General features: G+C 40.4%; 1 protein-coding gene across 4 annotated transcripts in view; it reads right to left on the reverse strand.

Moving 5' to 3' along the window:
* Window positions 1-531: 531 nt before the first annotated feature.
* LOC139054247 (alanine--tRNA ligase, cytoplasmic-like) overlaps window positions 532-21,064 on the reverse strand; it is a 40,274-nt gene continuing 19,741 nt past the window's right edge. For all 4 annotated transcript variants that reach the window (XM_070530960.1, XM_070530962.1, XM_070530963.1 and 1 more), the window contains exons 11-21: window positions 18,381-18,525; window positions 15,498-15,658; window positions 11,553-11,669; window positions 9,064-9,201; window positions 8,353-8,493; window positions 7,636-7,712; window positions 4,483-4,672; window positions 4,261-4,314; window positions 3,890-4,012; window positions 3,599-3,787; window positions 532-2,906 (exon numbers count right to left, since the gene is read on the reverse strand). In XM_070530960.1, coding sequence (XP_070387061.1) covers window positions 2,673-2,906; window positions 3,599-3,787; window positions 3,890-4,012; window positions 4,261-4,314; window positions 4,483-4,672; window positions 7,636-7,712; window positions 8,353-8,493; window positions 9,064-9,201; window positions 11,553-11,669; window positions 15,498-15,658; window positions 18,381-18,525 — 1,569 coding nt within the window. In that variant the 3' untranslated portion in view covers window positions 532-2,672. The remainder of the gene's footprint in view (window positions 2,907-3,598; window positions 3,788-3,889; window positions 4,013-4,260; window positions 4,315-4,482; window positions 4,673-7,635; window positions 7,713-8,352; window positions 8,494-9,063; window positions 9,202-11,552; window positions 11,670-15,497; window positions 15,659-18,380; window positions 18,526-21,064) is intronic.

Genomic DNA, 21,064 nt, shown 5'->3' on the forward strand with positions numbered 1-21,064 from the left:
TCACCATGCTTTCATTCACTGGCATTAGACAGCAATATTGGTGTAAGCTAACACCAAAACAATGTTTCAGTTAAAACATATCAGCTCCAAAAATCAATACAATGCTGGTGCACTTGCCGTGGTGGCTCAGTGACTACTATAATGTTTTGCTGTTGATCACAACATCGCTCGTGAGACTCCTTGCTGCGGCAGCCACATTGCAATGAGCCGCAATGCTGAAATGTTCATGTAGCATGCTTTGGTTGCATGTTAAAAGAACCCTTGCTAGTCAAAATTAGTCTACAACGTCCACCATTTAGGTCACTAAACTACAAATTACTTTCTTGGTGTTTCCATACGTGAAGTAACACAGTTCATCAAAAACAATCTTCATTACCAGTGCCTCTCTGATGCTTCCTGCAGCTGATGTCTGAAGTAGCATTTGTCTTGTTGCATGGGGCTCCTCAGTCACAGGGGCGGTATTGGCCTAGTGGCCTGGACCCTTACCAGGTAGATCAGAGGAGAGGTCCTGGGCAGTGACGAGGCAAAACATAGAACGAAAGACCGGACATTTATTTATATTGTTACATAGAGCGCTCAGCTTTGAAAGCTGCTCGAGAACAAAAGGCGAAGGCTCCCTGCTGGGAACAGTCTCACCCAGGAGAGGGAAGGAACCGTTGGTCACAGCATGGATGGCTGGCGCTTGGTCATCATATCCGGGCTCTGCCAGGCTGGCACCTCTCTGTGTTGACTATTACTCATTTCTTCTGCATGTGCTAGCAAAGGAAGTTTTTCATTACGGCACAAATGGGGCTTCTGGTATTTTGAAGCATCGAAAATGTCTTTGTTGTCCTAGCAATAGTTTGAAGCACTTGGCATCATTTTTGGCCAAGTGACACAAATTTTCATCCCGAAGGCAACCCACGACAGTATTTTCGTGGGGGTCACCTATTGCCCTCATCATTAGCCTGTCTATGTCTAATGCGGGACAAATGGCCTCTTCCAGTGATCTTTAATTATTCCTGCCTTGTGCCAGCTGACATCATCTTATGCCTACAAATTTCCTCATTTTATTGCACTACCTAGTTTTCTGTTGTTCCAGACTATACATCCCTTATCTTAACACCCATTCTGCAACTGTAATAGATCACTGGTTATCCACCCTGCACATCACATGGCTTCTACAACCTCATTTCATCCACTTAATGTCAATTAGAACACTGTCTTCCCCCGTTTGCTCTTTAACACATTCACTGCTACGTGGGTCACGGGTGGGTCACAGAAGCTAATCCCCCTGTGTGGCTGTGCAGGGCTTTCCTGCAGTGCGCAAGTGACATCTTCACTAGAAATTAACGGAAAGAAAAAATACTTGTTTCTTCTGGTCTGACGTTTCGTGGTGCTATCTTTCTGAGCCTTGAGGAAGTTTAGAAAAAGTTCACCCCCCTGGTGACTCACCAGTAGGTCACGACGCACCAGAGGAATATTACAAGTGACCCACTGGTGGGTCATCACGTACATACATGAATCAAGAGTTCAAAAAATGCTGTCGCAGTGAATGTGTTTATCAATAATGCTGTCTTCCTGTCTTTTAATGTTGTTTCATTGCTCGTTACGCAGCCCTTAAATTCTTAAACTACTCTGTTAACCTCATGTTTCTGCCCCATATGTTAGTACCAATAGAATTCAATGATTGTGCTTCTCTCTTCAACAATATCGGTAAGCTACTAGTCATGACTTGATAATGACTACCATGTGCGCTCCAACTCATTATTGCTCTCCAAGAGCAGCTATTGGCAAATTCATAGCTGATATGAAAACCACCAAATGGCTTCTAATTCCCTTTTGGTTGTCTGTAGAGATTTTAATGTAGACTCAAAGATAACCACTGATTGAATCCTTCTCTTGCAATATCTCTACTGTAAAGATGTAATAGGGCTGTAATAATAAAGATGTAATAGGGCATGGAATAATACACTTTGCCAGTGCATTTAGTTACCCATAGCTCTTTTGAATGCTGGGTGCAAACCTAAAATAGCTATTAATGGCTTTGGGAGCCTTACAATAGCTATGGGTTTACAGCTAAAATTTACAAAAAGCTATGGGTTTGGCTCCCAATGTTGGCACGTTGTATTTTTCTCCACTTTCATTTCCCTTTACCTTATCATTTCTACATTTAAGTTAAAATCACGGGCAATTTCCTTTACGCTTTCCTTGGCTTCATTGTCGGCTTCATGTTGTTGTGCCTAACAAAAATCTAGCCACTGGTAGTACTGTCATTCTTGTGTTAAGTTGCTGGCCGTACCTGTTGATATGCACCAACTAGCCCAACATAATACTGTCACATTCCTCTTCTTGTTCATTTGCAATGCAAACGCAGTTTCTTTTTTACTGGGCTTCTGAGCTGCACAGCTAATAGGATTCCCTAAGAGATAGCATAAATGCTTCAATGTGTGGGCACTAGCAATAGTTCAGATGACAAGAAAGCGTTTTAATTCTCCAGAAATAGCTTTCAAGTCACGACATACAAGCCACCAGAGTTCTGTAGCCATGGAATGGAATTTCACAACAATCTTTAGTCTGTCAGAGGGAACCATAGCTTATTAGAGAATGCATGTGTTTACAAAATAAAGACAACAAACAAACTGGCTATATACACACGCGGAAAATACCTGCGCTACAAACTGTATATCTTATCATAACTGAACATCTGATGCTTTCTTGCTCAGTTTGCCAGCACAATGACTTTTGGCAAAATTGACAGCAGCTTGCTCGACAAATTTGAGATCTAAACCTGGCCCAAATGATGCCTTCACATAACAGTAAGTCTTAGTGGTGTGGACTTTGGGAGACACAATATTAGGTAAGGTTACATAAGGTCCAACAGCCTTCACCCAAGCCTCCGCTTGAAATTCACTGGTCAAGAACTCCTGCAGAAAAAAAAAAAAAGAAGGGGAAGGGGTGGGAGGTAGGAAAGCATAAGCAAAATTCTGAAATAAAAGGGACTTTTTTTCTTCATCCTTCCCTGTGTCTCAGTCCATATCTTATGGTATCACAATCAGTATCATACCATCACTGAACATTAAAGTCACTGAATTCTAGTACATTTATTTATGGTGGATTTCAGATCACTAAGAATGTGGGTACATGAAGTTCATGGCATAAAGAAGGATACTGACAACTGTATAGGCCCTGCTTCTAGCGCTCTATAGAAAAACGAAAATGACTGTCTTTGCCAATGGTTGTGTGCTACACATGTGTAATGAGTGGTCTGGCGCATGAGCCTTGTTTTTGAGCATTTATGTTGCTGAGCGACGTTTTACGGTGTAGTTACGAATGCAGTAAAACTGGTTGAAGACCAGCGTCCTTCCTGTCCTGTCAAATTTTCTCTGTTCTTCTACGGTGTTTCTTTTTTTCCTGAAGCACTATAAATGTCTCGGATGTCAAAGTTCCAACCTGCTCAGCGTTCTGTATTAAATAGTCACTCAAGCAGCAGCGCATCAAATCATTTTACAAGACTTCAAATAAAAGTCGACCAATGCATTTTACATTCAATCTCTCAAAAAGCTTGCAAGGGCAAAATTTCAGACAATGATTAATTATACTGCAATGACAGACACACCTTAGGGACAGTACAGTCTATGCGAAGTTGGTCAGTACTTATAAATGATGCAATGAAGTATGGCTTAGAACTGCATTTCTTGTATGCCAGCTTTGACACAAGGTTTCCATCCATGCAAAAGTCAAAGCAAGCCACAACAAAGTTTGTGTGCTTCCACTTCTCCAAGGCCCTGTTCAACTGATCTATCACCTGAAAAATATATGCCACATAAGTTCAACCGGCACCACAATAATATTTTTAGGCCTATAACTTTAGCCAGTTTGGAGGAATGTCACAGAGTAATAAAGGTACCTTCGGCTCTCCAAAATTCCGGTTGTACTTTCGGATGATGCTGTCTACATGACGCTCCAACTTGAGAAGTTCTACCTCTGCTTTCCTCTGAAGCAGCAAGGAAGTTCTACGTGCAGCTACAAGCTGGCTCCATTGAAAAAAAAAGAAAGAAAGAAAGAACAAGCTTAATTTTTAAGACATGTCCTAAAACATATTCAAAGTTTTTAGTCTGCTTTATACAGACTGTAAAGTGGAAATTTGCATGGGAAATAACATGCACATTTGTTCTGTTGGCTTTTTCCATCAAAACGAATATAATTGCAATTTTCACTGAAAAAAGACCAGCCCCACCTACTTAATAACACACACTTAAAGAAATAAAGGGGGAATACCTTTCGCACTTCAGTAAGTTTTCTCTTGGAAGCTGCCATAGTTACATATTCATCCTAGGGACAAAACCAAAAATGAGTGTCACATGCTCCATGCCACCTGCAATGTAACTGTTTCACTAAGTAAACATACACTTGTTACACAACAGTTACAAAAGAACATACAACATATCATATAAGGGAAACAAATAAAATCAATACATAGCATAATAAAAAGGCACCTACCAGTGATGTTCGGTTCAAAGCTTCAACTTCTTCTGCTAGCTCACGCATTTGCCTCTGGACGTGCTCATCTTGAAAACGCAAAGCAGCAGCCAATGGCCCAGCTACAGCACAGATGGACCTTACCATGGTGCCCACGGAACGGTGTGATGTCACCACAATTTCTCCCAGGTCCGACAAGGATGAGACGTGCCTTCAGGTGACATATAAACCACATTTAAAATGCAAGAAAAAGACAACTTCCTAGTGATATGAAACATGCTTTAGGAAATATGGCCATTTATTAGGCTACTAAACCATCTCAGATCATTAAAAAAAATAATAATGTGCTCCTCTCTAGGCTTTTCAAGTTCCTTCTTCACATTTTGTGTATGCCAACAGGGTCATGCATGTGACATCACCAAGGTAAAAGCTGTGAATTGGTCCACATACGAAACACATCAGTTCAGATAAGTATGCTAGCACACCTTTGCCGTATAGTCACACACCCTCTCTTCCTCGTCCTCTCACTTGCTTGCCGTGCACATAACTAATTTCAACTCATGTGGTGTGTCTTTCACTGCATGACCAGAGGCAACAATGTTTGGCCGAACAGTAAGTAAACGTGATGAGCAGGAGTAATGGTGTATACAAACAAGAAGCAAGCACCAACATGACATTTGGTATTGACGTAGTGCCCACATGTCTCCTAGAGAAGTATGTGGCAAGAAGGAAAGAGCACCTATTGGGAGGCTAGCAAAGGCATGAGAGAAACCACTGGCTTGCCTTTTAGCTCGGAGTGGTTTAGGGGCCCTTTAAAGAAACAGGATCATGCATCAGCATTCAGTCTCATTCTACAGTAGACATCCGTTAATTCGATTTTTTCAATTAATTCAATCCCAAACGAAGGTGCCAGCCGGTGCTCATGCACTTCAATGAGCCCAAAAATTCATTATTTCAATCCTAAAATTGGCATTGGCCATATAATTTGAACTTGACCAGTCCACACACATGTGCTCGACCCATATGGTGATCCCAATACCGACCCTTTAGTGGCAGCATCTGTCTTGGCAGAGCTTAGGGGACAGTGAATGCGTTGAACACCTATATCTCCTGTGAAAAACACCTATTTTCGGCCTGCCCTAGGAAGCTTTTCAAGCAATAACAGTAGCTCAAAATGTCTGAATATGGTATTTACCCGACTCTAAGGGAGGCACTTCTTATTTTCCAGGGAAATTGGGCCGAAAATTGCTTGCATGGAGCAATCAGATATGAAAGTAAAACCGCCTCTGGCATTCTTATGCTATAACGCATAACATGACTGTATGGCAGCGGAACTCACTTTATAAACTGTGCGGTCAAGCTGACTTTATTAAACCAGCAGCCATCCTAAGAAATCGAGTGCATGTTAGATTTCTACTTTGGTTGCTTAGAAGCTTTAAGTCATTTCTACGTTCGTTTTCTACTTCAGACACATAGAAAGTTGGCGTGTGTTCAATTTGGAGGCATGTTAAACTCGAGAAAATACTGCCAAATGAATCAACGGTATGTTTTGGCATTTTCTTTCTGCATCTTGATTCATTCGACTTACTGGATAATTAGATTAATTTTGTCGATTTCATCACGGTCGAACTAATTAAGTCGACTATAAGACTTCCCTTCCCAGTAAATAATTTGGGAAGAATTTATCCAAAAAGGATGATTATAGTTAGCTCATAGTCTCTAATGATGAAATTGTAGTGCTCTTTCACTTTTTATAACATTCAGCTCACGGTAGCGCTATTATAAAAACTGCTTTTAGGTCTAAGCAGCTATTGGTAGCAAGGTACATGTAAACCAGCACAAAAATTATTTAAGGGGTATTTACATTCAATTGTTAATGTTGACTGCAAGAACAACTTAAAAAGAAATAACAGGTAAGAAGACGGAAGGTTTAGAACACCTGAAAGTTGTGCATGTTGGTAAGGATTCATAGTTGATGGCTGACAATAGGTTAGGAAAGATTTATGCTGCTGTGCAGAGAAAGAAAGACTAATGAAACTGCAAGAAAAGACTTGACAGGTGTTACGTAAAGCACATTTACAAGTTTGCAGAATGCTGTTTGAGCACAGTTTAAAAAGTTATTTTTAGCTGCCGTCGCTTTTATGTAGGGCAGACAGGGCATCAATCACAGGTTAAATATGCATAAACGTTTGTTGACCAACCTCTTGTCACATTGTAACAAGTGCAAATGTACTCTAATATTTGTAGACAGAATTTATGTCTGCTCAGATATAAAAATGAAGAAGAGCATCTTATGGATGAGCTATGGCATATTAATAGTAGTAGCACATGAATTACATTATAATTAGCACAAACTGCACAAGGTAACAATTCATAATTAAATAGCATCATGACCAATGCAGCATACTTAGTAGTACCACATGACCTCACAGAAGTGGACGCATCTTAGGCACTGTTAAGTGAATTCTGTTTATCATCAGATACTAGTTCCTCACTAATGTTACAGCTTTTACACTGTCAAATGCCCCCCCTTTTTTTTTTTAGACCAGGGTAGCTCATTTTAAAGTGCAGTTTGTTCCATGCATTGCCCATTGCCTAGAACATCTGGCTCTGTGCCTGTTATTTGCCATTGCTTGAGTCTTCATGTCATATTCTCTATATGCGTCTTCGCCCTCAAGCATTACAACTTTCTGGTGCTGTTCATTTTTCTTCAAACACATTTGAGCTTCCAGTGGGTGTACCCATTACCCCTACCTAAAACAGCACCAAGGTGCTTCAACAGTACCCAATAAAGAAAGAAGTGTATGTAAATTGGCATACAGGTGATTGCATGAGCCCATTCTATACTGCAGACATTTGTTAAGACTGCTGTATTGTAGCTTTAAAAGGATTGCTCTTTTGCTACCACAGCGGCATTATTTGTTATTTTTCGCTTCACCTAGCATCCTTCTCAGTTACATCAGCACTGGCAGCATATGCGCACATGAAATTGTGAAAAGTTACATAAAGCAAAACGTTTCTAGAACTCCTCACATGCTTTCTAAGGTGAATGCTGTGGACCTATGTACTTTCAACAAGAAGCACTATATATCATTAAAAAAAGAAACATAAAAATTGATTGTCAGTTCATTTAACTAAACATAGAGGCCACTGCCAACATAGCAACGAACTTACGTTCCACAACAAAGCTCTTGAGAAAAGATGTCATCTTCATTTCCAATCCTTATCACAGAGACAGTTTTGGGATAAGTCTGCACAGAAGAAAGTTTAAAAAAAAAGAAGCAGGAACACGACACCAAAATTTAAGAATTGAAGAACCTCAGACGCTCAAATAATCCTTCAGTTATCACATTTATTTATGCAACGTTTAAAACGAATTATGCTACGCCATAACATTCTTATGATATGTCAGACCAAAACATTCGCAAAGTTACTTAAAGGGCATAAGGTCACAAACATCTGAGCTGAATATTACTCCTTTACACTGAGCAAGAACTTTAAACCACCCTAAGAAAGCTTGTTTTCTACTTTTTTTGTTATTGTCTTTTAAAGGTTTATTAATGCTGATATTCATTAAAAAATGGTTACTAATGTGTGTCTATTTTCATTCCCAGAAACCAGCAGCCATGAGAGACAAAACAGTGAAAATTTGGCTGGTTGGTGCATGTTACAGATGAAAAGAGTAGCAGCACATGGGACAGGTCAAATGAAAAGAATGGACAAATTACTGCATCCATTCTTTCCGTTTGTCCTGTCCAATGCACTGTTACCTTTGCCATGAGCAAGTAACTGCTCAAGTGGAACCTTACATTCACTTATGTTACAGTTTTGTGCAGCTTCAGTACAAGTTGTCATTACTGCAAAAGGCACCAAAGCATTATGTAGCTGTACCTCATTTGGAACTTTAACTAGCTCTGGTAGGGCCAAAGCATTTTCCAGAGGCATAGTCCTTCTTACAACAATGCGACCAGCTTGGATTGCATCACGACAGATCTCTTCAATTTTTGCTACCTGCTCGTTGGTCAAATTTTTCTGAAAAACAGTAAATGCAGAAGAATGCAAAACAGTATAAGTGATGCATTCCCATTCTTTTCTCAAACACAATACTTTGCTAAACAGTTCCGCACCTAGAACAACAACTTTGCAATTCCAAAGCATGCAGCTTCTTTTCTACGAAACTATCCAAACCTTGTCAAAGGAGGGCATTCTAGATGACAAAAACGTTGGGTCCAAAGACATCCTATGTTTGACCGCCGTTGATTACTTCGTCACCACCTCTTTGTGAAATTCTGTTTTGTTTGGGCAGCTATGTTAAAAGACAGAGGTTCTTTCTATTTTTCTAGTTGTTTTTTTCTATTTGGTAACTAGCGAGTTGCTTGCCCCTTTCAGCCCCATTAAGTTTCTATACTTGCTTTACAGGGATAAATTCAATATCAACACTTCGATACAAGTTTGTTGCACTACTTCACTCTGCACATTGTCAGCTGCATACAAAATTATGAAGTTCTCCACAAGCTTAGACAACATTTCGAAATCTTATAACAATCATATGCATAAGAAAGCCAAGATAAACCTTCATAAACTAGGATACAAGTTACTCACCTTACAGACGAAATCAAAACGCAAGTGCTCACTATCTACCAATGATGACCTCTGCTCAGCAGAATCAATTACTGCTCTCAGTGCAGCATTCAGGCAATGCGCTGCAGTGTGGTGTATCATGCACTGCAATCGATGTTGCTGTTATCAATAAAAACAGAGAACAAAGAATTACACAGTTACTAAAAAGAAAAGGTTGAGTCTGTAGATGGCAAAAAGGTGGGAACTTGGCTGAACTTGCATGAAAAATGAAAAATATGTGGATCCCACGCACTGCGGGGATCGATGTAAGCGAAGCTTTCTGTGCTGTTCAAGTTGACTGACAATATTTAACGGTGATATTGATGGCGCATGTTTACTTTCTTCAACTTTTAGTCCAACACTATTATGGTGAGTTGAAGTTAAACGTTACCTTGTGAGCACCACTGTTATTTGTCTGCATAGCACACAAAACACACAGGGGGAGGCATTTGATTGAGGCATCGTGTGCCATAGTTCATAACCTCTGAGACGGTTGAGCATTATGATTGCCTCACTTGGCACATTGCATCCGGGCAGAAGTGTTAAACTTTAATTGCATTATGGGCCTGTACAAAACCACAATAGGATTATGAGGCACACTGTAGTGGCGTACTCCAGATTTATTTTCACACTATGGTGTTCTCTAGCATGTCCCTAAATCTAAGTGCACGAACGGTTTTTATTTTAACCCTGTCGAAATGTGACTGTCGGGGTTGGGATCAAACTCATGACCTTGAGTAATCCGATAGCCGCAAAACTACTGCGGCGAGCACAAAAGTGCTGACTTGACGTGCAACCGCTTCCGTAGTGTTGCCTAGACCCTACAGTGCACTTTAATGTGGCTATGCTTTTGCGTGCCCTGCGTAAGTTGGCCGCTTGACGAATTTGCATGGTATTTATTTTTTAAAAATAGCAGAAACGTACCATACCGCACCTTGAACTTAATTTTATACCATTTGCCCATAACTGCTGCGTTTGATTGCCTTCTCACGTCACCTCTTCGCAATCCCACCCCTTGTATGGGAACTGCGAGCAAAGAGTGGCAAGGCTGTTACCCATTCATTTCGCTTCTGTGCCAGTTCTACCCATTCTGTGCCTCCTCTCTGCCATTCTATCCAGCTTCCCTCTGGACATGCACGTTAGCAGAAAGGTCAGCGCTGCAATTTTTGCAATGCTTTTGTAGGGTCATGGATAATTACAGCTGTCAAGAGGCTAATGTGGCGATGCCCAGGGAGCTCCAGAGGGCATTGCGCCCATTCGACGCGGTGCAAAGGTCCAAATGAGTTTCTCACGTATCCTTTACTTTCTGCCATGCTCCTGACATGTATACACATGCTCTAAACCACCCTTCGACACGGTGTGCCAAACAACAGCAGCAGGGGCAGCAGCAGTGGTGGGAAAGTAGAAGGAAGAGGCAAAGAAAGCTTCGCTTTAAAAGGCGTGCAAACATTGCCTAACCAAACCTTTGCCCATTCTGCTCGCTCGCCAACTCAATTTGGCACCTCCTAGCTACCTGGGACCATCATATAATGTCAAGTCTGCTGTTTAATGGTGATATGGTGTTACTGAAGCAGGCAGGATGAGCAGGAAGGAGCGCAACATAAATGAAACACTGAGGTGACTGCAACAATAAAATTCTGACCTGGAGTCAAGAAGAAAAGCATGGAACACACACCTAATATATGATTTCATCCTATTCATTCATTAATTACAAATTTGCAAAGAACTTGCTCAATAGTCGGCATAACCAAAAGCATCAACAATGGCTTCTCCCAGAGCTCCATAATCACTCAGGTCCTCACAAAATGTACAGTTGAATGCCTCCACAACAAATGCTTCTAAAATGAAATAACCTCTACGACAAAGGATTTCGTATGCCCTGACCGAATTCCTAACTGCCACATGTATTGTGAATGCCTCTAAAACAAATAAATTTTGGCATCCTGAGGACTGATTTATTGGTTGCAATGCACGTAGCAGTGCCACCACATCCCCCTGTAGCCACCACAGAGTAGCGGTGCACACGGGAAGTGCCAACGCATGAAAAGGTTCCGACACCGCAGTAGTCATGGTAGTTTCTCCCCCCTGTCGCCTATTTCCCACCCATATCCTGGGATGCATTTCATTAGCCTGCGTACTTCTTGCTTCTGATGAGAGCCCTCATTTGCTGAACTGAGAGAGGGAAATGTCATCGGTGCAAAAAAAAAACCGGCACAATAATCTGCTCAGAACTGACGAACAACACTGTTGCGCCCATCAAAGACGAAATGGAGTCAAAAGTCTACAAAGGCGGCAGTGTTGAAGAGCCTGTAGACTATTAACAAAGAATTCTGACGTGACAGGCAACAGCAGCACGACAATAGCAGCGTGACAGGCAATAGCAGCACTCGATGCTGCTATTGCTATTGCCGATGCTACATAAAATAGGCTGATGATGATGATGATTGTAATAGGATAAATGGTTTTCTCACTTTATCAATCCACATTTCTGCATCATCATCCTGGTGGATTAATCCAGCTGTGACCACACCTTTGTGAAAAACAAAGCCACTGCAGTTTTTCACATCATGAACAGTGACTTCACCACTCTGAAAACAAAGATAATGTGGTGCAGACATCTTAGACCAACTTACACAGATGCTATAGCACACAAGGGATCGAGAAAAAGAAAGTGTATAACCAGATAGAGTCGCACACTGAGCTGCTTTCTTTCTTTTTTTTTTTTCATTTATGAACTCCTCTTGCTCTAGTATCATCACACTGTGAATTTCACACTGAGTTGTAACATAACTTAAAGCAAGTACAAAAAACAAACATAAGAGTTCCCTAATTTTTCACAATGCACACAGCAAGCTTATTCATATGCAATAGCTGCCACTATTGGCCATATTTCCCTATCTGTATTACATAGAATTCGCATCACAGACAGACACATTATTTCCCTCTCTCAAATTCAGAACATACATATTTTGTTGCGCTGGCCACAAAAAACAACAAATGAAAGTGTGACCAACCCAGTTAATTGGCAATAAGAAAAGAGATTAGTTCGGCTCTGCGAAAAGTCTGGCAGAGGCTTGCCTGACCCCTTCATTGCAACTTAGTGGCTTCTTGTAGAAGTACCTAGCACCAAGAATAAGAATAGTGATGTGGGTGAGTTGGTTTAAGTTCATGGTGTGATTTTTACGGAATGAAAAGAAAAAGTAAAGCTGTACGTGCGCAGTTAAGCATAAAAAGAAATTTGTGTACTGCTGCATAGGGGTGTGTATTGAATACCATTTACATGCAGCTTCAGTTATATAGATTAAACAGGACACTGTATAAACAAAACATTAGGGGAACACAAAAACAACTTAACGAAAGGAGGACATCTAACCTAGGGGTGCCCTGCAACAGCTGTGGGTGTAAGCCTCAGTTTAAAGAGGGAAAGTGCTGGATCACCATCATAATCCAGGGAAATGCAGGAAATTTCCAAGGCCTATTATATTAAAACATAAGGTGACACGTGCCTGAGCCAAGCATCAGTGGCTTTACAAGATAAGGAGTTAACGCTTTTGAGCCTGTGCAAACGCTAAATTTGTTTGGTTTTTATACTATGTATCAAAAATTCTCACTATGTAATGATTTTTACAAATTTTTACTGCTGGTTTTGACCTACCAATGTGACTAGTGTCTCTGATACAGTGTTTGATAACCCTATCACCTTGTGTATATATTTGTGTGTTCTCGACCAGTAAATTTAGTTGGTAGCCAGCACTCGTGTTTGTCTTTCTTTAGCTAGCCCTTCATTATTTTTCTCTACTTTCCTCACTTCAGTGCTTTGTACTGCAAAAATCATGCCAAGCACTTCTGTACACAAACATATTTTACTGCAAACATAAGTTGTGAGCTCGGAAATGTGTGTGTGTACATCACACTTTGGCTTAGGCACAGCATGATGTAGCATTAAAAAAGAAAAATAACCGAGCAAGTATACCTGGGACTGAGTCAACAATCATACAATTGAAGCTGTGCATTCTAGCCACAACTACTTGGCACCACAAGCAAGCTGATAATACAGTAAAAGAATTCATTGTTGGGCTAGTTGGTCTTGCGTTGCTGGTGAGGAAAATCAGCACAACAAAAAGACAATGCACACAGGAAGACAAGACAAAGACAAATGCTACTCGTAACTGCGCACCAAAACCACAATCTGATTATGAGACATGCCGTAGGAGGCGGCTCCAGATGAATTCTGACGACCTGGGGTTCATTAATGTGCACCTAAATTTGAGTACACCATTTTGTGGAGCCTTCATTAAACAAGTATGTCCTGCATGCATACTGCAGCAAACACAGGATGCAGCAGAATGAAAGATACATGCTGCTGCTGCAAGTCACAGGGTAGACTAAATCGTATGCAGTGTCAGCAACAGTGCCTGCTACGGTGCATGCGTAAACTATATCTGTTTTCAATGCGTGCAATACACTGTAGCTGTCAGCATCTACACTGGCCATGTCAGCATGTAGCGTAGCTACATGCTGACATGGTCCAGGAGTTTAAGTGTTGACACTTTCCAGGTGTTTCAAGGAGTTGATCACATGCTTTGATTCTTTCTATTTTTGTTCCACTCTACCCGTGCCTTTATGCTAAGCAGCTGGCGAGAAGTGAATTTCAGGCTGATCTTTCAACCTTTTCCTAACAATAAATCTCTCTCAGATGACCTCCAGGAGCACCAGGCGTTTCTTCTCTATAGGTATACCAAGGAGTAAGGGGGTTCAATAGCTTTTTGGATTAATGGAGTTTAATCAAAGAACTTCTCAAGTCTAAGAGTCTTTTATTATTATTATTATTATTATTATTATTATTATTATTATTATTATTATTATTATTATTTAAATGTTTCCTTGCCTTACAGCTTCTTCAGTAAGGCTTCCTATTTCTCTGAGCCTCTTCAGCAAGCACTGTTGTGAAATGATTCTTGGCACTTTATGGACAAGACAAAATTTTGATGCAAGGCTTGAGACCAGACAATTCAATTATGTCACTCAAGAAAAGCCTGATTTCAAATGGAAATGTGAGACAGCACAGAAACACAGCCATACTATATCAAGCATTCTTTTTGTAATGCGGAACAGTTTTGAAAAGCTGCTTATATGTGTTTAGGCTGCCGTCATTTTCACTATTAAGCTACATGGCTAGGCAGACATTGCTAGCAAGAAAATTTTCCGCAACAATTAGGCTAAGAAACTTTTAGATTATTCTATTAGGCCACATGTTGTAAAATTGAAGCCAAGCAGTAGTGATGTCATATATACTAAAAGGATTGCAGACGCCAAATTCTTGGGTGACAATTTTTCACTCTTGGGTAATATACAGCATCTAGGGGACCATGATAACGACTGGCACAGGCACAATCACGTCCTCAATAATAAAATACTGTGCAATTTCTACTACACAGTTTCTCATTTCAATATTCCCATCAGTAGAGGTGAATAACCTTTCAATGACATTAATGGCGAGTACCCGACATTACAGAGGTCATGTGAGACACCAAAGGACGGACGACAACAAACTAATGCGTCACCTGCTCAATTTCACATGTGCGCCCACATTTGTCAACACGAGAGCCAGGTGGAAAATGCACACGTGTGTCTCCTGGCACGGTTTAGGCAAACTTACGTGCAGCCACTTCGAAAATGCGTCGCCACCCACGTTTTTAACATCACACTATTCCGCTCTCAACAATGACGTTTTCATCATAGCTATCATGACATGTCCAGATAAGTGAGCCCCGTTTCATTTCTAGACTTTAAAATTGAAATAAATTACCTTCTAGCTGTCTGCTGTCAGTCACATTTTGTGAAAGCGTTCCACATAAGCATGTAAAGCTTACGCTACATTCAATTCAGCCTCTGAATTTGGTATCTACACTCCTTTAACAGAAAACCTTATATTAAAATAGCATTGCTTTCTGGACAACAATCCTCAAAATGTACAGCAAAATACATTGAAAACCTAAATATGTCTCTCAAAAGTGTTCCCCTTTCAATTTGGAATGGTCTTGCTGGGAACACCAATACATTTCTTGGCTGATTCTGGAGATGTATATCTCTAAAGTGGTGTTATAGTCTTAGGAAATCTGCAAAACATACATAACTTCAATACTACTGCTCTGCTTTAATTCTCAAATTTCAACATGTATACTAAAATTAATAATCATAAAGTTAATTAGTACATTCTCAATAATTAGCCTAACTATTGAAAATTTTCTTGCTGCTAACATAAGCCCAGTCTTGTAGTCTAGCACAATAACACCAGGGCCTAGCTCTAACAGATCTTTTTTTTAAAGTGTTTCACATAAGAAAAAGAAACACTAGGTATACTGTAAAGAAATCAGCTATAACTTGCTTGTGAAATACAGTAACAGGACAATTACCTTGGTTTTGATGCACCCAATGTCAGAGACTTGGCCCCCACTTTCAAAGTAGAAGTTTGTGGCATTGGTTACAACAAGACAGTGCTCTCCTTGTCTGGCACTGGTAACTCCCTGGCCATCGCAAAAGACGGCTTCGACAGTTGACTTCAATGACGGGAACTCTATAACAAAAATAAGTAGTCTCTCAGCAAGCCATAATAAACAGAAAAATGTAGCTGTGATACCCGTTAGCTTATAACACTTACACTTATACTTACAACATAGTCCCCTCTAAGACTAGCTGTTCAAAAACAATGTTTCTGAAAACAGCTCTTTTCACAGTGATAGCTAGGCAAACTGTTTTTTGGTTTCATGCTATACTTACCGCCTGCAGTCAAAAACAACAAGCCTATGTTCTCAAATGTTTAACATCCTCACATAAAATCTAACTCTCGCAACTCTCGGGACACCACTGACAACAATCACTGGCGTTTGTTTGAATACACCGCATTCAAGGTTCTAACCAGAAATTTTGGAGGGTTGGACATCTTGCGACTGGAGGGGAGGGGTTACACACGCAACTTTTTCTCTCTCTTTTTTTACTTCAAATACAACCATTCTGCCATTTTAAATTGTAAATTCAACAATTTTGCATTTTGGATGCATTAACAAAACTATCGCCAAGCAGCAACACATTCTACCACGATTGCCAAACATAGCCAGGACAAAGAAAACAAGGAAACGCACAGCTCGCTGTTGTCAAAATGTGCGCTCAACATGCGCTGGTGATTCAAATCTGCATAAGCCAATAGGTGCATTTAGTACAGTTTCTCTATGGCAGTAGTAACCAATTCCAATGCTAGCTTCCTTTTTTTTGTTCGCTTCCTTTATTTGCGCATGGCAAAATATGATGCCGTGTATGCTTGAAGATCAGACATCTCCTCTTAACGATGGTTTTGAAATGGTGGCATCGCGTCAATAGAAAGTTGTACCAGTCACACGCTCTACAGTGCAATGGCACCTACCGACACCAGATTTTCTACCCAATTTTTGTCAACAGCCCACTAAAATAGGACATTTTGTCAACTTCTACGTCACTTTTCTTTCTAATATTTCCCCACATGATACTGGAACACCAAAGGATTGCAAAAAAAGAATTGGAAACTTCACCCAGTCAACCCAAGCAGTGGGTGGTAAACACAGAGCGGTGGGTGGGAAATGGGAGCAGAGGACAGAATTCCCACCACTGCCCATCGTGAGGAGAACCCTAACTGCATTCTCATAGTTTTCCTGTATGTATAAACATGATGGAATGTTGCCAGATAAGGCCTAGTAAACAATAGAACATAACACTGCAAAAACATTTCAGAAACAGATGACACCCAATGAACTGGCTTCGTTTGTCCCAGCAATTGAATTCACACTCTTTATACAAATGAGAACAAAATTCTTTCAGCAGTGGATCTGCACTGCTCACCTCTATCATTTACATTTGAACTTCTACAATTGCCATTTAGTGTCAATTTTGTAGCTGTCCTCCATATTAGTCCACATAAAGTTTAAAATCTAATATTAAACAACAAATAACACACTTTCCAGCAACCAAATTGAAAATTTAGAGATAGCCTCCACTACTAGCACTATTACGAGCACTATTAAGCACCATGTCTATGTTTTCTTGCCTTCTTGTATCTTTTGCACTGTATGTTGTAAGTGTGCATCTATGCCAACTAGCTCAGCTGCCAGTCCTCTTTAGTTTAATGAGGTAACTGGAACTGTGAAGAGTTTTTCACAACAGAATATTCACAGAAATAAAAGCTACCTCCCAATTCCGGCTTGAATTGAGATCCTGCAACATTCCAAAAATGCTGGGATAACCATGTTTCTAGCCTTTTTCATTTTGCACCGTTTTTCCATTGCAGGTTTTTTCTAGTTCTGTTGGAGGCTAACATTAACATTAACAATGTCAAAGCTTGAGCAACAAGGACTGAGATGACCCAGATACTAAGTGCAATATGTGCAAGTGCAGATATGGAATTTTACATGGACTACAAAGTGTGACTGTCTAGGAGAGGGGGGGAAAATAAAAAAAAAAACAGAAAGAGAAGCACCATTTATCTCACATCCCAGCCATCATTTAAGTCAGATCAACAAAAAGAAATACATGAAGGTAGTTTTGGTACAAAGTTTAGACCTGCTAATAGCAATATGCGAACCTGTCATCAGATAGTACGATCTACACCATCTGCCAATAACAATCGGCTCTCTTGGCAAGACAGCAAGCACACAAAAGCCAGGTGCCCTTCGTTGGGTTGCACCAAGTTTTCGCACCTGCTACAGCTTGCGCCTTTAGCTTTTTATCAGGTGCCTGCTTGCTCGCACGCCAGGATCAAGCCAGCACATGAGAAAGGCTGATGTCCTTCATAACATGGAGAACAGATGTCTCGTTTTTCACAAAGCAGGCGTGTAGCCAAGCTGGTGTAAACAGTACTGCTGTCCACATGCATTTGAAGCAAGGTTGCATCACCTTTGATATACCAAGTGATTGCTTAAATAGCTTTGCCATTTAAGATCTGCTTTAGTGACTATGAGGCTCTGCGAGATTCGACTGATTTGGACAACCTGAGAATTCGGACAGGCACTGAAATCTCATGACAGAGACATTGTTTCACTCTGCCCACCATCAAGATGCAGCAGCCACAGCTTCTTCCAACATGTTAGCCAATACCTTGTATGTGTTAGATGCAGGAATATAAGATTTCCTAACAAAGCAGCTCACAAGAATAAAGCAAACATAGCTTATTCAACTGATGCTGAAAAACCACACAAAGATGGTCTCAAATGAGTTTTTTTTTTTAGTTTCAGCAATCACAACAAAACTGAAAATAACAAGCAGACACTGACCATAGATGCCATTAGTAGACGTGTAGCAGTAAATGCTTGCAGTATCGGTAGGCACCACACCCAATTTCCGAAGGTGCTCAGCATGATCAGAGAGTTGATGGAACGGATTTAATTCATCCCTTGAACGACCTGATGCAGACTTTTCCTGGAACATATGAACAACCATGCATCTTGGTAAAAAAAAAAGCACTTGCCCTTGAATTAATTTTATTTATTTATTTACTTATTTATTTATGACTTAAAGATACCTTACAGGGCCCCTTTATGGGGAATTGAGTAAGGCTGGCAGAATACTAGTTATACAAATAAAAGTAAAACATAACATACAAAAAGTCTCAGTTTCACCCAAAAGGCGAAGCATAGATTGCAATTGCAAATTAGTGGACAGCTATACAAAGTAAGGATAGTAGTTAGATCGGCAGTATACACTTATAAACATAAGCATACTAAGTAAATTAACAAGCATGGGGTCACGGGCACACAAGCAAACATGAATGCATCTCACTCAATGATCGTGGAAACTCACTGTCAAAACACTGGAGTGCGGAAGCACAGCAGCAGCAGCAAGCGAATTGACCTTCGCGCTGTGTCTCACATCAACATTAACTACCTAAGCCATGGAAAGGCAACGCGCGGCGGACTTTGCCCCCAGCACAGATGGCTTTCGAGACACAGTGGCTCAGGCGGGCACATACGGCCGCCAGGAGTAGAACACGCCCCTCTCCCTACCCTTTCCCTAGAGCCTTGCGCATGATGGAAGACAGCACGCTTCCTCCCCACTTCTCTCCCTTGCGAGCATAAGATTGAGCTGTGATCGCCGGCTCACCATCGCACATACAGCATACAGTGCACGGCAACTCTTTTATCACCCTTAGACTTTATATGGAACCTCACAGCAACGGTGATGCCAACAGCAGAAACGCACTTGGAGTGTCCATATAATTGCTATCCCAATAAAAATTATAACAAGGGTTAACTCATATGCATATTAAGTGACTGCTGAAACTTTTCTTAGCTTCTGCAACTATGCTTTCGGGAAAGTTATTCCACAGACATATGGCATGTGGGAGCACTGACGGATTAAATGCGTCAGTTTTACCATAAATGTGGGTGAAACTTAGGCGATGGTGTAATCCGCGTGACGTGTACAACCATGTTTCCAGGCGTAAACGATGGTGGATAAATTTATGCACATATTCATGAAACCATTCCAAAATGGCTATGTCACAATGGTTACTTAGCAGCTGTAGGGAAAGGGAAAGTTTAATATGTGTTATGCTTTATTGGTAGCCATAATTTTGAGAATTGAAAAAGCGACTATTTTGAATTGTGGTTAGGTAGTTCTGATAGGGCGACCAGATCAGAGAGGAAAATTCAAGTTGTGGGTAGGCGAATGTTTGAAGAGCTACCTGACAGATAAAAGAAGGAGTTTTAAAGGTTTTGATATAAGTACCCCGATGATCTGCTACTCCAATGATCTGGCTGCATTGAAACACACAATGATAATATGGAGAGACCAGGAGAGGTTTGGAGCAAGGGCGATGCCAAGACAAAGCCTGAGATAATGTGGTGCTTTTTATACTGTACAAAAAGTTAGAATTATAAAGTTTTCGGCTAAAAGAGATTCATTTGAATTATTTAAGTGTAAATTCATTAGCCAGGTGTCTACATTAACAAAGCAATGAAAGGAAGCCATCTCTTGGCAGTTGAAGAATGTAAAAGAAAATGAAATTCACTTCACTTGCTTTTATGTCTGCAATGTGAAAGATCTTCAACACTTCTTTTTGTATGATGCTGCCATAGACATGCTATTTTTGCCTTAAACCTGCTTATATTTCATAGCTGGCTTATTTCTTTGTAACAAACCACGAAATTTCCTTAAGTTACACACCTACTTCACCTCACAATAAAACCACATTACAGCACTGGCTGCTTAGCACAAAGCCCAAATTTGATGACAGGAATTCTAAGATGCAGATAAAATGTGAATGCTCTAAACAGACAAAAAAAAATTTCGAATGGAAAGGATTGGAGGAAGATTGATAGACATCTGGCTGTGTAGTATGAGGTAAGAAGCGGTAAAAATCAACTATTTACACAAAGCTGCTCATATTTTCAATGGCTGGCTTCAAATCTTCCAACAACTGCATTAACAACTGGCACTTTCATGCAAATAAGTGACCACAATTTTAACCCAGTGAAAAGAAAGTACAGCCATCCAATAACTCAGTAATCATTACAAAACAGTGAACTTATGTTAATTTCTCCCCTTAATTTGATTGCTTCCAGTCAATGACAGTAAATTTATATAGCTCGAGCCTTGTGGTGCTTTTATCTAGAAAAAAACAACAGCACACATTTAAAAAATTTGACCTCGGCTGTTGTGCGTCCATGCATGTCAGCTAGGCACTGCTTTTACATGCTAAAATCCCAATCCGAATATGACGATGAGCAAATCAAGAACAATGCAAAAGCAGGAGCAAACGTTTCGACAAGTGGACTTGTCTTTTGACCTTAACCCTTTAGTGCACAATTTTTTGTTTCCTCAAAATATTATTCATGGAGTTGTAGGGAAACATAAAAGTAGCTGCAATCCCTTGGAAACTAACATTAGCGAATTTCTGTGGTTTGAATTTGCAGAAAAATGGTATGTTGCATATTTGCAACAACGTGCAAATAAACAA

The sequence above is a fragment of the Dermacentor albipictus genome, chromosome 1, assembly GCF_038994185.2.
Source record: "Dermacentor albipictus isolate Rhodes 1998 colony chromosome 1, USDA_Dalb.pri_finalv2, whole genome shotgun sequence".
Classification (NCBI taxonomy): Eukaryota; Metazoa; Arthropoda; class Arachnida; order Ixodida; family Ixodidae; genus Dermacentor; species Dermacentor albipictus.